Source organism: Hyperolius riggenbachi, chromosome 4 (genome assembly GCF_040937935.1).
Source record: "Hyperolius riggenbachi isolate aHypRig1 chromosome 4, aHypRig1.pri, whole genome shotgun sequence".
NCBI lineage: Eukaryota > Metazoa > Chordata > Amphibia > Anura > Hyperoliidae > Hyperolius > Hyperolius riggenbachi.
In genome coordinates, this window is record NC_090649.1 from 320,578,623 (window position 1) to 320,596,689 (window position 18,067).

At 42.1% G+C, this 18,067-nt stretch overlaps 1 protein-coding gene across 1 annotated transcript in view; it reads right to left on the reverse strand.

Annotated features, from left to right (window-relative positions):
- Nucleotides 1–203: 203 nt before the first annotated feature.
- The window catches only part of PPIL4 (peptidylprolyl isomerase like 4), a 62,145-nt gene continuing 44,281 nt past the window's right edge, over nucleotides 204–18,067 (reverse strand). Inside the window, exons 7-13 of the mRNA XM_068231728.1 lie at nucleotides 17,456–17,572; nucleotides 15,957–16,081; nucleotides 14,956–15,022; nucleotides 14,760–14,871; nucleotides 13,184–13,280; nucleotides 7,852–7,987; nucleotides 204–510 (exon numbers count right to left, since the gene is read on the reverse strand). Coding sequence (XP_068087829.1) covers nucleotides 295–510; nucleotides 7,852–7,987; nucleotides 13,184–13,280; nucleotides 14,760–14,871; nucleotides 14,956–15,022; nucleotides 15,957–16,081; nucleotides 17,456–17,572 — 870 coding nt within the window. The 3' untranslated portion in view covers nucleotides 204–294. The remainder of the gene's footprint in view (nucleotides 511–7,851; nucleotides 7,988–13,183; nucleotides 13,281–14,759; nucleotides 14,872–14,955; nucleotides 15,023–15,956; nucleotides 16,082–17,455; nucleotides 17,573–18,067) is intronic.

An 18,067-nucleotide genomic window follows, 5' to 3' on the forward strand; every position in this document is an offset into this window, starting at 1 on the left:
TGTTAAGATTGGATGAAAAAAAAAATGTACCATGTATGGGCATCATTAGTTTATATATGGTTCTTTATTTGGCTAGTTTCTATTTTACACCTGAAATTCAGTAATAACAGCATACCTTGTTAAAGTATCTAAAAAAAAAAAAAAATTGTTTCAAAAATATAAAACTCATCTGCAGACACAGGTTTATACAAGTAGTGTTCCAGTTAATGAAAATAAATGTTCTGTTTAATTTCATTTTTGTACAGTTCCCCATTAAAATGCACATATTTGTAATGCTTTCTAGTTCCTTGTCTTTCAGTCTCTTTCTCGATACTTGGACTTCTCTTTGTACTGCTTAGGGCTTCGATCTCTTCTTCTGTCCTTGTCTCTTGGATTATCTCGGGTGCTATGGTAGCTGCTACGTTCCTGAGAACGACTTCGGCTTCTTCTGTCTCCTTTTTTCTCACTGCGCTTCTTCTCCCTGCAGTAATCATCGTTGTACCTTCGGTGGCGATCTTCCCGATCTAAATCCTGTGACAGCAAAGAAATGATTTATGCAATAAGCAAGCCTCATAAATTACTGATTAGTTAGAGAGGCAATTGAAGCAAGAGTATCCCCACCAAATGATCGCCAAACCACTTGCAGCAGAGTCTACCACAACAGCCAAGGCATATCATGGCATTCATACACATTCCCAATACACAGCACATACCTTCATATGAGCCCTTCTAATGCTCCAGCTGAACACACAAGTTATGTAAAACACACTTACTACATGAAGTTTACATGCCATCTGAACAACAACATTATAACCAATATTCCCTTCAAACATTTAAGGTAGCCATACACTGATCGATTTGCCATCAGATTCGACCAACAGATTGATCCCTCTCTGATCGAATCTGATCAGAGAGGGATCGTATGGCTACCTTTACTGCCAACAGATTGTGAACCGATTGCAGCCTGAAACCATTCACAATCTGTGGTGCTGCTGCCGCCACTCCCCCCCCTCCCCCGCCGCATACATTACCTGCTCCGCGGGCGCGACTGCCCCCGCTCACCGCTGCTCCGTCTCCGCTCTGGTCTCCAGGTCCGGCATGCGTCACTTCTTCCTGCCCAGCAGGAAGTTTAAACAGTAGAGCGCCCTCTACTGTTTAAACTTCCTGCCGGGCAGAAAGAAGAGAAGACCCGGAGACCAGCGCGAGACGGAGCAGCGGTGACCGGGGGGGTAGTCGCGCCGGCGGAGCAGGTAATGTATGCGGGCTCTATTGCGTCGGTTGTCGGGCACTTGAACGCCGCTAGCGACGCGCTCCCTACTCGCGGGCAATCGACGGTAATTTTCCGCACAGAGCGATCGGACGGGATAGATCGAAATTCGGCGTGTAGCGGGAACGATGTGACAGCAGATTCGATCCCAGTGATCGAATCTGCTGTCGATCTGGCGTGAATCGGCCTAGTGTATGGCCAGCTTTAGCTGCGAACAGCACTCTTTAGGTGGCACTGATATTAACCACTTGATGACCCAGCCTTTACCCCCCCCCCCCTTAAGGGCCAGCGCTGATTTTGCTGATCTGTGCTGGGTGGGCTCTACAGCCCCAAGCACAGATCAAACACCAGGCAGAGCGACCAGATCGCCCCCCCCCCTTTTTTCCCCACTAGGGGGATGATGTGCTGGGGGGGGGGGGGGTCTGATCGCTCCTGCCTGCGTGTGGCTGGCGGGGGGGTAGGGGGGGGCACCTCAAAGCCCCCTCCACCGCAGGATTCCCCCTCTCCCTCTCCTCCCTCCCTTCCCCGGAGATCGGAGGCTGCACAGGAACGGATCTGTCCTGTGCAGCCTCTAACAGGCTCCTGCCTGTCATGTGACAGCGATCCCCGGCCGCTGATTGACCGGGGAACGCAGATCTACGTCGCTGGTCCAGCAGCTGCCACTTTGCCGACGCGCGTTATGAGTGCGTGGTCGGCAAGTGGTTAAAACCAAATCATCTGATTTTTATAATTAATCAATCAAATAATTGATTGTATAGAAGAAACAAATGAAACTTTTCCTTTCTCTTACTGGTTTGCACTATATTTCTTTGAATGAGTAAAGCAATTTGGTAAGCTTAAACAACCACTATCGTAAAAATTGTAAAATTTTAAATACATACCATACATATTAAATGACCATTTCTCCTATAGTAAAATGCACTATAAATGACTTATTTCATATGTTACTGTCACTTACAGTAGGTAGTAAAAAGCTGACAGATCTGACTTGTCAGATTTTCACGATCTACGGTACTTTACGTGACAACAACATAGTAAATTTATAGGGTGTTTTACTATTGGAGAAATGTACATTTATAATTCAATTGTACAGTTGTTCACGATATTTGTCCTTTAATAATATAATGATTGCTCTTAATGGCTCATACACTACATTTCTATCACAAAATGTCTCTATTCCTCTGTTAATACACATTGCATTGTCACTTTCTGGTCTATTTTCTCCTCCAATGTAAAGTGATTTTAAAGGGCTCATTCACACTAGAAGAGCTTTTCTAAGCACTTTGTGGTTTTAAAAGCTCTTGCTAATGGTATCCTATGTGTGTGTTCACACTGGAGCGATGTGATTTTGTAAAAATCACCCATAGGATTGCATTAGCAAGAGCTCTAGCTTTTAAAAAGCTCTTGTAGTGCGAATTATCCCTATGTGTGGCTAGAAGAGAGATGGTCCCTTTAAAGCAAACCCAGCCTGTCGGCTCCTGACGGCGAAACCGGAAGTGGCTGCCGGCGGGGACAGGAGGATCGGAGGGACACGGCGAGGGCATCGGACAGCTGTAGGGGGCTATTGGACACCCCAGGTGAGTAAAACTCTTTTTTTTTTACTTAAGGTTCGCTTTAAAGCAGACCTAAACTCAAAAGGGCGAGGAGAACGCCAGCGCATACCACTAAGGCTGCATCTGAAATGACCTCCAGCTCAGTGTGTAGCACCTATATAAACTTTCTATATAGGTGCTCATTTCAGATGCAGCCTTAGTGGTATGCGCTGGCGTTCTCCTCGCTGTTCTACCAAATGTAAGTTACACATTTTTTTCTGCTTAGCTGCTCCCGAGGTTTTAAATTTAGGTTAGGTCACTTGCCCGGAGGTCTGCCTCACCGTGGCGCAAGTGTCTAGTATAATATACTTTGCATGCAAACCATATTGGAAGCTAAAGTACCTCCTAGTTTATTAAATGTTAGCACTTGTCTTGGATGCAGGGCATGCATTTTTCAGTCTGGCAGAGGCGGTGTATGCCTGTGTTATTAACCATTCAATTGCAGCATGTGTTTAGGGGTGCGCAGCCTTTCCCCCCCACCTTTCCTAAACTCAAAAGGCCCTATCTGCTCTAAAAAGATACATAACAGCATAATAACCTTTAAACAAAGAACATTTCTTTGTTACAACTGATACAAATCAAAAATAAATCTGCAAGGTTTCTACTTCCTGATTCATGGAAGCAGACATATTGTTTACAGCTTGTGCTCTCAAATGAGCTTATCTGCCATAGGTAGTCATGTGACACAGGGGAGCAATCAAATTACAACTAGTGATTAGTCACAAATGAGGGGGAATTAGACAGGTTAAACTCTCTAAATACATTCAGGGTGCATTTCTCTAGGTTTTACTTTTGTCCAGTGCAAGAGTTCAGGTCCACATTAATACTGTCCAATGTGCTGGAGGCACCAGACTATCCTCATGTGTCTAATGGCAGCTAGATTTAAGTCATGTTGCCTGACCATCGTTCAAACTAAAATATCAAGTTTGGGTTGGGATTTCTTTTAAAGCCCCGTACACCTCAGCCGGTAATCAGGCATGTGTACAGTAGCCCTGATGCTAAGCGATCTGACAGGTGGATCAACTTGGCCAAGTGATGGATTACTGATCAATGACTGAGCGCGCCCAGACTGGTGCTGCTGCTCTCTAAGGCTGCTCCAGACATTACATCTCATTTCTGCTACTTTAAACCTCTTAATGGAAAGACTGGACTGAAATTTCAGTGGATTCTAATATATCACTTCTCCAGCAACACCTATAACCTTTCAGAACACCTGGATTACTTGGGATGGCAAAGATTTAAAGAGACTCTGTAACAATTTTTTCAGCCTTAGTTCTTCTATCCTATAAGTTCCTATGCCTGTTCTAATGTGCTGGGGCTTACTGCAGCCTTTCCTAATTACACTGTCTCTGTAATAAATCAATGTATCTTTCCCCTGTCGTGTCTGTCGGGCTAAGGCTTTGATTGTGTGGAATGTGCAGGGCTGCTTGTGATTGGATAGAAGCGATACACACCCTCTGCAGGCTCTGAATGACTCACACACTCTGCTTATGTGAGCCTATCAGAAGCTGGTTAGTTTGTTTGTAAACACTGCCTAAAACTGTTAATTACAAGCCAGGATTGCAGCAGAGAGTGGCAGAAACAGCACAGAGGGGCACAGGAGAAAATAAGGAATAGAATGGTATGCTTTTTAGTGTAAGAATATTAGAGTACAGGCTGGATTGGATCTTCCTTGGTATCACACACTGCTGAACCTTGCACACCTTCCTTGGAATTGACCTGAGACCTTAAAGACTTTCTGCCTCTTTGTGCCCACCCTCTCCCCATCCTGTGAGTAACTTTCATCGATTATCTACAGCAGCTATGCTCAATAGACTATATTTTTCTACATATATTATATCTTCAAACTCCTAAACAAAGGACTGTGTTTTCAAATCCATGCTGTCCATCCATACATCTCTGTGTAAGGACAATCCAGTCTACACAGGCCCTTTGATCTCTGCAGGATACCAGCCACAGCTGAGAAAGTTCACACCTTAACTCTAAATAGGGCCTTTCTCAGCAGGAGCCCTGAGCTGTCTCTTTTGTCCATTCTAATGTGTAAACATCAATATTCAGCAGAGACACTGTTCACTGTATACCAACCAAGAAATATCTATCCAATTGACAAATCAACAATAATTCTACTTAAGTCTGTTGGAATCCTCAGAAAGGCTCGAAGAGGGTCCAGAGGACGTGGGAAAAGACGTTCTCCACTGCAGAACCAAAAAAACTTTGTGACAAAATCTACAGAGTACAGCCAGGCAACAACCCTAATAGTTCCAGCACAATCCAGCAGAGATGACAGCCACACATCTGGAGATTGTTCTCTCCTGGAGCCCTCAATCTCAGACCCTAGCTCCCAGGGTAGCCCCAGCAAGGCTGTCCTCTGCAACATCAGATCAATAAACAACAAAACAGCAATCATACATGATCTAATAGAGTCTTCTGATCTGGTCTGCCTGACTGAAACCTGGCTTTCTGAACCAGTTGGCCCCACCCTGGAGGCCGCCGTGCCAACAAACTATTCCGTGATATACTGCAACAGGAAAGAACGCAGGGGTGGAGGGGTTGCACTTTGCTTTAGATCAGCTTTGAAAATTAGACCACTTACTGTAGGACCTACCAACTCGTTTGAATGCTTGGGGTGCAACTTTCAGCTGAGAAAAACAAAAACATTAACATATTGCTGATTTACCGCCCACCAGAAAAATACTCAGACTTCCTTAAGGAACTTGTAGATCTCCTATGCAACCTAACACTGGAACACCCCAGATGGATTGTTCTTGGAGATTTCAATACATGGGTGGATGACTCCTCTTCACAATTTGGAATAGAGCTACCTCGTGCCTTACATGAACTGGGTTTCTTCCAATCAATCAGGTCTGCTACTCACAGGAAAGGTCACACTCTGGACCTTATATTCCATACTGGGCTGTCAATAGCCAATGTGGAAATTAATCCTGTTGCCTGGTCAGACCATCACACTATCCACTTCTCCCTCTCAATACCAGTTGTCAAACACCAGGTCAAGAATCAAATAAAATATCGCCGCTTATAAGGGCTAACACCTCAACATATCAGAGATAACCTTAGCTTTGATGAATTGACTGAATCCAGTTTGGACCCTGATACTCTGGTGTTTAAATACAACAAATGTGTGTCCACCACCTTTGAGACCATTGCACTGCACTCCCTTCACTGGCTACCTATAGAATGGAGGGTCCTATTCAAGATCGGCCTACTGACATTTAAATCCCTGAATAATCTAGGTCCTGAATACATGAAAGATATGTTGCAGCTGCGTAGCAATCCCCGCATTCTCAGATCCACAGGTTCTAATAATCTAGTCATACCCAGAGTCCACTTGGAAACTTTTGGTCCCAGAGCCTTCTGTCATGCTGCCCCTACGTTTTGGAACTCCTTACCTCAACAGATCAGGACAGCTCCATCCCTGGACGTGTTTAAATCCAGACTGAAAACCCACCTGTTCAGTTTGGCATTTGCAGAAATATAACTTTTGTTGTGTGAACACTTCATCCTACTACCAATTACTGAATCTGAGAGAGCCTAAGCGCTCTGAGTCCTATGGGAGAAAAGCGCTATAGAAATGTTATTGTATTGTATTATTGTATTATTACTCCATCATGCACAGTGCTCTCCTGAGTGATGTCACCTATGCGCTGCTCCATCGTCCCTCTGCCCCCCCACATAGCAACAGAACACATCATCAGCTATACAGCTGACTTTACATCTATACAGCCCGGACCAGCAATGCCACCCAAGGGGATTGCAGGATTATCCAGCCACCCGAACAGTTGGGCGCAACGTGAGCCGAATGACAGATCACCCTGCTGCTGGTGAAATTCCGGGCGGCATTAAACACTATTACCCCTTTGAGTCGTAGCAACTTAGAGGGAGAAGTAATTTGGGGTCTGGCAATTGGCAGCACCTGCATTACACTTTAAATCCCCTGCGCCGTTATAGATGTGATAACATTATGTCTATGGTGGCGCCCAGGTCAGGCGCAGCTTAGCAGTGAGTGCGTGTCCAAATTACCTGCTTCGCCGAAGGGCAACATTAAACACAGGTATATATGCACCTGTGTTTAACAACCCTGTAACAAAAATCTGACTAGGAAGTTAAATACTTGCACAGATATACTGCATTGAGAAAAGAGGATTAGCCCTGCTTTTTGTTTTGTTTTTTGTTTGTTGTTTGTTTTCTCTGTAGGCTTCTAATTCATGTTTATTTTTCTGATAGATGTAATGCCAAGAATTTTCCTTCCTCAGTGTATTTGTAAATTCCTGTTTGGTTTTCCTGAAATGTGCTGATTTGCATAATAAAATATAGAAAATGAATAAGGGCATCTTAATGAGGGGTGCGGTTTCTGTCAGTCCATCAAGAAGAGCTGTATGTGGTTCATAGAAAACAGGTGCCACATGACAAGGGAGGGTCACAGGTGGTATATATACACAGTAGGGAAAGCTTACTAAATTGGTTAAAGTCAGACAAAAGTTATTACACGTTAGTCTCACTCCATACATAGATTAAAAAAGCAATTACACACTGAAGCCAGATATGGAGCAATTATAAGATGGCAACAATTATAATAGGTTTACAGGTTGGTTTTGTGTCACAGAATATGGGCACAAGTTCAATGTATCTGTAATGGCTAAATATAATAAGAATCAGTCAGAGGTGTAACTACAATACAAAGGGTCCCCCCTGCAAAACTTTAATGGGCCTCCCCAATGTTCACACCCCTTCCCTTGCCTCCCCTTGGTGCCCTCCACAGCCTTCGGGCCCATCTCACACGGGTCATAAAACAAGGGTGGTGATCATGATCTGCACACCCATAACAAGTGTAGCCACAAACACACCTGTTCTGAAGTATAGCCCCCTGTATCGGAGGAAGGGAAGGTTAGTAGCTGGGAACCTCCAAAGATCTGGGTCCCCCCTGTGATCGCAGGCGCTGCTTCCCTCTAGTTACGCCCCCTGGAATCAGTTACAAAAGACTACATAATATTATACCTTTGACTTTTTGACCCTCCTTTCTTCTTCATCATCATCCGAATAATGGCGCTTCTTTTCTTTTTTATGTTTTGAATGGCGGTGACTACCGCTTGCCTCATCTGCATCCTCTTCCAATACAAGATCATATTTGCTACTATCACTGTTAAGGTTTATTTTTAAGTAGTCATACATGGCCCTAACAAAGTGAGTAGTTTTAAATCTGTTTTATCAAAACATCTTAAAAAGATTAATGTAACAAACCTTTAATTCAAACATCTCTACAATTTATAAGAACATCAAAAGAAACCTGAGGTGTACGTTTCTGTTGCAGATCTGGCAAATGAAAATTTTTAGGCTAACAAATACTAGCATAGTTAAATGTGTTTATAGTAAGAAAGAAGTATGACTGTCAAGCGACTAGGGAAAGCTGGTAACAAACAAAGACTCAGTGAGCACGAGGATCCCGGTCAGTTTCAGTTAAACGTTTGCGTAGCAGAGGGGGTGCCTAGCAAGGGAGAATGCAAATCTGGCCTCTTGCTTTGTGCCTGGTGGTAGGCACAGAAGCACATCAGACACCCCTGGTGCGATGGGTGCCTGGTAATGAGAGGCGGGGGTTTATGTTGCTATCTGATTACCCAATAATAGAGCAATCAAATAGGCAATCCAATCCCAACGAGTACAGGGGTATTCTATGTTGATTTAAGAGACTCTGCCAGTGGCATCTGTCTTCCTCCAACTCAACTGATGTAATACCAATGGTCCTGTCTACATGATACAACAGGGTAAGTAAGTGCACAAGGAGAAGATGTCTGTCAACATGGAAGAAGACTTCTAACAACAAATGGACAGAGGGTCAAGCTAGAAGCGGCAGAAATAAACCCTAAAGATTTTTATCAAGATTCAGAAAAAAGAGATTACAAGGAGGTTGTAATTATTTTTTTTTTTACCGAGTACAATCTTACAGTATTGACATACAGGTATGGAATCTACTGAAGGACCCCTGAATTCATTAGATGGGTCACTTACTTGATTTCTTCATTATAAGAGTGTTATGGATAGCACCATAAACTATTGCACTTCATTACAGGATGCCCCACTGCATCAGAGTGCATAGTGCTTGTGAGGGACCACCTCCATTGCATATCACTCCACCACTGCTGACAGGCAAAGCCATCTAGTAACTACAGCATATGGGAGCCCAAACTCACAAAGACTCTCTCTGCTAGTTACCTATGGAAGGGGAATGGAGGGTGAGGCTATTATAGGCCATCAAGGAATAAATAAAATCATCCAGATATTACTATAATATTGATTTGTGCTTGCACTGATGTTTTATAAGCCTTTACAATAACCAACGTCAAAGTTTACATGCTAGTAGAAAGGTCTGCACACTTGAAAATGCACATCAAATGTTTATTTTTCATAGCACAGTGAACTTTCCATCATTTTGGGACCGTGCTGAACCCTTTCTCAAAGTGCAAGGTACTTTAAGGACTTTTCATCCAATTATACTTGGTAATTATATTTGTTGAAGGGATCCATTTGTGAAATCATCAATAATAAATGAATAAATATTTAACTCCAATAAAGGACTCCTAAAGTGAGAGGGATATGGAGACTGTCATATTTATTTCCTTTTAAGCAATGCAAATCGTCTGCCTGTCCTGCTGATCATATGCCTCCTAGTACTTTTACCCTTAATCCTTTCCCATTAACAAGCATGCAGATTACATTTTTGACTGGATTTGCCGCATGCTTGTTTCAGGTGTGCGATTCAGACCCTACTGATGCACAAAAGATCAGCAGGACTGTCATTCAATTGGAATTGTTTAAAAGGAAATAAATATGGCAGACTCCATATTACTCTCACTTCAGATGTCATTTGAAGAATGTGTTAAAATTTTTTGTTTATTTCCTAGACCTGATGGTTTAATATAAATTTTGCCTTCTTAAAACAGATGGTATTTGCGATCCTTCAGGTTTTACCTCCCTAGCTGTAAGATTACTTCCGGATTTTGGGTCTAAAAGCGGTGACATTTTTTCACATGCTTTTAGACACCAAAAGCAGGGAAAAACCATGCCTGCTAGAGAGATCTGCAGCAGCCCAGCACATTACTCACCTCCCCTGGATCCAGCGCTGCAATTCTCCCTCCATCCACTGGATGACGCTGTAACCCTATAGTGAGATCGCCATCTGTCATCATGACGACAGACAACGATCAGAGAGATGGAGAGCCTCCGAGGACCGGAAGAAGAATGTCTGCCAGTGTCTGGATCCTGCAAGAAGTGAGCTACAACCACGCACAGGCTCTGCACATACCTCCTGGCAGGTACCAAGAGACAAGCTCTTGGTAGCCGCCGGAAATCCGCTCTGAGCTGTCGATTTCCAGTCCGAGCCTAACTCGGGGTTACTGCTAAGGAGGTTAAGTGAGCAACCGTGGTTTCCCATTATGCATTACTCAAATGCCATTTTTTTTTAATAGAGGATTTTTTTGGTCTCTTTTAGCCCTTTCCTACTGGTTCTGGGTCAACATGAATTGCCTGGGTATTCCCTAATCCTGATGGTTTAAAAAAGACAACATTTTCTCTATGCCATTTTGTTTTTCAAAAATCACAAATCTAGGGTATAAAAAAAAAAAAAAAAAATGATGATTTGTTCAGGAATGAAAGCATCAGGACTGTGGTACTAGCATAAAGATTCTAGAGACACTGTTCATCTCTGAAAGTCTACTCTACACGCTAACAACATCGGGCCAACAGGGCCACCACCTACTCCATGCTACAGATGCTGCATGCAACTATTCACACAATCTGTCGTTCAAAGCTTTATTCATAGTCCTGATCTTATGATTTGAAATGACCGAAGCTTGACATGATGAGCTTGACAGATCCTCACCATAGGGTTGATTAATTAAGCTGTGCGAGTTGTGCACATGCTATGCGCGGTTGTGCAGCATAGCATGTGCTTGCAACTTACGCGTGCTCCCTCCAAGTAACGGCCCGAGTAATGTGCTGGGCTTCAAGTGACAGGCAGCCTATTGGGCCAACCAAAGTGCGAGGACCATGTCCTATGAAGCCACTGGACCCAAGGGGGCTCAGGGCGGGATGAGTGGAGAAGCTATTGTGGGGTCAATTCATAAAAGGCTGTGCGGAAAAAAATAATCTGGTCGGGAAAGTACCGCATTTGGTATTTTAGACTTTTGTGTGCTAATTCCTACAAAAGTTAACAGGTGGGGTAGAAGTGCTGTACATTACCGAAGCCCATTGACAAGAACCTGTTCTTAACAGCAGAAGAGAGTGCAGTGTCTCTGTGTTACAAGCTGTTCTGTGCAGGGAAGCCATTGTGAGGCATCCCAACAACCCTTTAGATGTACGTAATGTTTTACTGCCTTTACTTGCTATAAATCTGTCTCTGAATCTATTGGTCTCTCTTAACATTCTATTTAATTGCCACAGCTTAGATTAACTTCAGAACTTCACACATACCATGCTTTGGTGAGTTTTCCCTACTAGCGCCTACATATCTTCTAACAGGTACCCAAGAGGTTAAACAGCCACACAGCCTAAGGTATTCAGGGGATGCCTGACTTGTTCCGATCTCGCTCTGCTGCTGCCTGGGGGTTTTAAAAGCTTGTCCCGCAGGCAAACGTAGTCCTATCAGATTCCATCATCCAGACTTGCAGAAGACAGGGGCTGTTCCTGTCAGTCACAGCTATCACTGCTTTTGCTTGCGAGTCACGCTCCCAGCACAGTCTCCTCGCTCAGATACCGCATTCTTTTCACCACTTTAAAGCAGACAGTATTGCTTCATGGCTTTACTGCTTGTTGTAGGCTTTATGAATTGACATTTACTGACATGTGTTGAGGTATTTACCGCACAAGTCGTTAATTTACCTCACTGCTCAGTAATTTCAGTTTTTCATGCGGTAACAGCCTTTATGAATTCACATTTTCCTAAGTGCTCGGTAAAGTCAGCTGTTTTCTGCATTATCGAATGTGGTAATGCTTTATGAATCGACCCCTATGTGAATGGAGTGCACGTAACTTACCAGCGCACGCTACGCAGAACTACCGTACGTAGCGTGCGCACAGCTTGTGCTGCTCACATTAAGCTGCTTTAGCAGCGCAGCTTAAAGAATCAACCCCCATGTCACAGCAGACAAGTTTTAAAGCGGACCCAAACCAAACATTTTTTTAATTAAAAATATTTAGTTGCACCACTCTGACACATACAAAGATAAATAAACACTCCTTCAAACCTATGATCATTTCAGTGAATGCTTTTCAGCCTTCTCTTTTTATAGCTAGGGTTATACTGGGGGCAGCCATTAGCAATTCCTCCATTACCGGACACCATCTACTCCACCAGTTTGCCGGAAAAATCCTGGCAATTTGAAAGGAAGGGAGGGGTTCCTCCAATAAATATAAACTATTTTATATTTGTCATCATGCAGCTGAAAAAAGGCTGCTATTTATTATTATAATTTAGAAAATAGGTTTTATTTCTGAAATCTTGTATTTTTAATTTGGGTCCACTTTAACTCTTCATCATTTATGATATATATCCCTAATGGAGATGCTTGAGGTTTCTTGGAGAAGCCTTAGTAAATCAGTGAGAGAGATTTCTGCTAGGAACACCCAATCTAGGGGCAATCTGACCATTACTGTTCTGTAAGCCAAACCCTTAATTTTGTGTGAGCGTAAAGCTCCCAGAGCTTTGTATTAAGTGCTAACCAGTTTATATGCTTGCTCTATTGGCCATACACTGTGAGACCAATATTTTTAAAGGTAGCCTTTTTTTTACCACCCAACTTTTTACACCTGACACCGATTAAACTGTGTTTCAAGCTGGCCGTTGACATAAAGCATGTACTTGCCAGCAGAAGGCCAACAGAATCTTTAGCTGACCTGCTATTTGTCACCTAACTTTACAGACTGTTGTCAGGCAAAAAAGTGGCCAGTGACATGGTTTCATCAGATCTATGTTAAGCAAATATCAATCGATGTAGCATTTAATATTTGCTGAAGCCATATTACTAGCCACTTTTTTGGCCAAAAATATATTTAAGCAAGTATTGGTTCATGTGGCGTTGTAAGGAAAAGGAATTCAGTGTTGGCTAGGATTTTTGTACCAAAAATTTTACCTGGCTTGAGGTATTCAGATAGTAACTGTAAGCTGTGGAAGAAAAGTATATCTATAGTTATTCAGTTTTCACACTTTAAAAATATCATGTAAGTTCACCCCAGTTTTTGCATTTTTCTGTTATCTTTTTGTACTTAAATACTGATCTACTGGATTTCAGTGAACTAAAAATATCACATTTGTAGAACACAAATAACAAAAGGATACTCTTGCTTAAGCCTAGCCTTGTCCTTCAAGGCAAGCTTTGACGGTTTTGATGAATCCTTCTCATACTCTTTGAAGTCATCCTTTGTATATTTTCCACCTGAAAAATAAAACGTTTTAATGCACATTTATTTTTTTCCTAAATGTTTTAAGTGCTTTTAATATTTTATTTTTTTTATTTTGTTTGACTGGCCTTTGGCAGGAAGATAAAAAACCTTAAGCTACATTTCAGTCAAATCTAAAATCCATTTAATGCAGAATAAGGTCTATTGATGTATATAAAGCCAGTAGTACAAAAGAGAAAACACCCATGATAATAACATAGTCCACTATACGTCGCCATCAGTGTGTAAAGGGGATGTCGTCTACGAGGTACATAAAAAAAAAAACCCAACCCCCCCCAAACACACAATGCACAGTAATAATATATGCTCTGTCTACTCTTTGTGTTAGATTTACAGATGATATGGGTATGGTCGGAAAAGTACATTGGACACTTTGACCAATATACGGTACTTTGTTGTTACATCTTTGGTAAATATCATATAATTTCAATAAACAAGAAGCATATTGGACAATCTGACCAACATATTTTACCATACAGTCCTGAGCAGTGAAAGGGTGCCAGAGGTCTCCCTTGCTGTCTATCACAAATAGAAGAAAAACAAGAAAGAACGCTCACAGTGTGTGTAAGGTAACAGGAACGGCCCTAGTTCAACAGGCCTCAATGGGTTTCCCAGGCTGTTTGATAACCCAGGTGAAACCTGTGAGTGCTCTCTCTTGTTTTTCTTCTATTTGCAGTGGATAATCGGAGCTTCCCCGTGCATATAACATCGCCAGATCGCACTACCTTCTAGGCCACATCCTGCCCTAACCTTGACTTGTTGCTGTCTATCTCAAAACCAGAGACCAAAACGGCAGATGACAGCCACAGCAAATTGTTTATCGGAAACACTGTGAGGTTTATGAGAATCAATAAGAAAATAATTCCTTTGCAATACTTCAGCCACAGCAAACTATACTCACCTTGGTGTATGCAACTAAGATGGATGTTGGACGTGTGAATTGGAACTTTCACCACGTGGCAAATGTGACTAACAATGGCAAGTAGTATAAATATTTAAAAAGCCACCCCTATCTGATAATCAATCGCCCTGATATAGGGGGGGGTAGGGAGAGTGTACCTTTTGTATTCTTTAGTAAACTTTCACTTTATGAAAGAAGTGCCATTAAGTTACATGAATGTCATATGATCAAATAAGCAATAGTGGCATACATAAAAACATTGGTGGGCAGAATTGTGTGTACCTTTATCTAATTAAATTGTACAAAATTATCATATCATAACTTTATGGACACTGCAATTCTGAATTTTATATATCATAACAGTGTGTGTGCGTGTGTGCTTGCGTGTGTGCGTGCGTGCTTGAGAGATTTACTAACACTGACCAAGATGTAATGTAAAACAATCTTAGAGTTGTGGCAGCTCCATTTTGACACAGTTATATTTAAAAAAAAAAACCAAAAAAACACAACACACAACAACCCTCAACTAGTAGCCTGGAATAATTATCAGTACCTTTTCCTTTCCATTTCACTTTAGCCACAGACTGACTAAAGTCCACATGTATTCGCCGGTCATCAATGAGAACGTTGTCCATTTTAAAATATGCTTTTTCACAATCTTCCTCCTGTAAGAGAAATAAACACTGGAGGCAGTGCTCTTTACTACTCTCAGCTGAGCAGAAATGAGGTAACTAATGCATTAGGTTTACCTTTTCAAACTCGATAAAAGCATAGCACAGTGATTCACCAGTCTTAAAGTCTCTGATTATTTCACAGCTGATAAAAGAAAAAAAATATATAATTTATACCAAAATCAAATTAACAAGTTCTATTTATTTAACATTAATTCACTTATTGTAATAGGACCTCTTGCAAGCCGTGTCAAGCAGAGAACCTACATGTAGTATGAGCAAATAACTATGGTCTTATGTTGTATATTAATGTGAAAAGGGAGGTCCGTGGCCACCAGTGAGGAGGTTGTTACAGGAAAAGATAATGGAATTCCAGCTAGAATCTACTGCCTTTCACAAGTGACATAATGCCCGGTACACCCGGTGCAATTTTCCATCAGATTGATGGTTGAAGATTATTTCCGGCAGGTCCGATCTGATTTACAATAGTTTTCAGGGATGGGCTTCCGAGTAGCGATCTACTCGAATTCGTAATTCTAATGAAGATTAATTACTGCACCTGTGACCGCAGGATAAGGGGGATTAACTTACCCAGAAGCCCATGGATCCTATAGCAATTGCTGTAATACGCGACCTATGGGATGCGTTCCACCACTCACTACCGCACGTCCACGTCCTCCTTCCGGCAGAAGGAGGAAGTGCAAAGTAAGTGAGTTTTTCTGATCGATTTTCCGATCATTTCTAGACAAGTAAAAAGAATCTGAAATCAGATCGGACCTGCCAGAAATAATCGATTCGACAGTCAATCTGATGGAAAATTGCATCGTGTGTACCAGGCATAATTTCCCCACACTGCTCCCATGAAGAAGACCTTAAGCGTCACTGTCTAAGTAAAATCGCCCCCATGATTGTTTTTCAGCCATGAAACATACTGTTCATGCCTGTGAATCTGTGAAGCAATTTATATGTACAGACTTGGAATGTAAGTGATAGGTCCACTTTAAACAGAGAATGATAAAATGATTTGTTGTAAATTTAAGTGCTCCTTTTAAGCAGAAAATGATTGGGTTAAATTGTACCTCTTTATAGTTCCAAAGCGTGAAAAGATAATCTCCAAATCTTCATCAGTTGTTACAGGGTTTAATTTACACACAAAAAGCACATTATCAGGCGGTTTGATTTCAGCATCTGGTATGTCGCCAACCTTTAAAGAAAGCGGTAGTTAGTCTCAAGCAATGACACAGACACAGTCAAACGCTGCATTTTGAGCTGAAACAAGAACACATTGGAATACTGATGCAATACAACTGACGGCTGGCCTTGGAGCACCATCCAATACAAGGAGTGTACATAAAAGCATGCATTAGCTTTTATGGTGGATCATTTTTAACTGTTTACGCATAAATTGTACTCGAGGAAAAAAAAAAAAAAAAAAAAAAAAAAAAAAAGGTTAATATATACTCACCTCAACGATCTATAGGTTCTTCAGATCCCTCCGGGCTCCTTATCACATCCAGCCTCCCCTCAGTCTTGCTGTATTCCTGTGACTGAGACCAGACGGATCTCGGCGCATGCACAGTACACTCTGCTCGCCCCTGTGTATCATGCTTCTTCATGGCTGTGGCTGACAGTGTCCTAGGCATGTACAGTTCAGAAAGAACTGTGCATGCCCAGGATGCTCCTGACAGCAGCTGCTACCCACGGCTGTGCAGGAGTACAGAGAGGGTGCATGCATGGACACAGCATATGCCCTGAAGATCCAACCAGAGTTCCAAACTGAGCAAACAGCGGCAAGACAGATTTGAGGCCAGACACAGTAAGGAGTCTAGAGGGGTTGGAGGAGCCTATAAATTAGCAGGCTGAGTATATATTAGCCCAGGCATGGGCAAACTTGGCCCTCCTGCTGTTAAGGAACTACAAGTCCCACAATGCATTTGCCTTTATGAGTCATGACTGTGGCTGTAAGACTCCTGCAATGCATTGTGGGACTTGTAGTTCCTTAACAGCTGGAAGGCCAAGTTTGCCAATGCCTGTATTAACCCTTTTTTCACCTCAGGTTTCCTGTAAGCCTTGAACACATACACAAGGAATTTCACTAGACAAGGATAGGAACTCAATCTCTCAGGTGACATTGCAGGTCCGACGCTGTACAAACATGTCGCTAGCCTACACAAACCAAAAGAACTTGGGAAAGAAGCTACTTTTGGTAGTATCGAATTGCTGAGTCAAAACCCAGTTTTAGAGTGCTTAAACCAGACATTGGAAGCATTCTTTATAATGTGGCTTATACAGGATCCTTCTCATGGATTAAATGCAATTTAAATAGTGCCATTATTCAGGGTAACTTTAGAGAGTCATGAGTGTGTCAGGGCTTGGTAACAGCTTGGCATTCCATTCACTCTTACAAGGAGTTTGCTGTCTTTGTAATGCCAGAATCCAAAACAGTAACCAGTTCTTGGACAAATTCCTCTAGAGGAGGTTGTACTATAAGTTAATTACATGTAGGGGTTTTTTAGGGGGTAGAGAGGAGTTTCCTGCATCTTACCTTTGGTTTATTAATAATATATAACATCATTACCATTTCCAACAGAACAGCTCGGGTCTTGGCCTCCTTGTCTGCCAGCACCTCCTCAATTTCTTCTAAGGACTTCCCTTTGTTGTCATCAATTTCCTCATCTGCACCGATCCTCCCACTCTGTTACGGTAAAGATAACAAACAAACAGGAAAAAAAAAATGGTAAAAAAAGCCTTTAAACCCCCCCCCCCCCCCCCCCACCCCCCAAAAAAACCAAGCCTGAAAATCGTATTTCACACAATGTAAAACACAACTTTTTTTTTTCTTTATTATTAAATGTGGATAGAGTGACGAAAGATTAGAACCGTTAGATGCAATTGTTGTCTGTAGTTATAGTAATTTAGGCTGAAAGACAACTATGCATTCATCTAACTCAACCTCTTGAGCATCACTGCACACCTCAATCCAGAGGAAAGAAAAGCCACAAAGGCAGAAACTATCGTCCTGCTTGGTTCAAGGTATCACCTTCCCACACTTGCTATTCATAAATATGGATATCCTTCAGGCAGGGAACACACTTGTCTTTCAGTTTTCTGCGCTAATTTTTCTGCGTGCGTTTTCTGCACACACAAAGTGTTTCTATGCAGAAAAACGTGCATGTTTTTTCACAGCAGC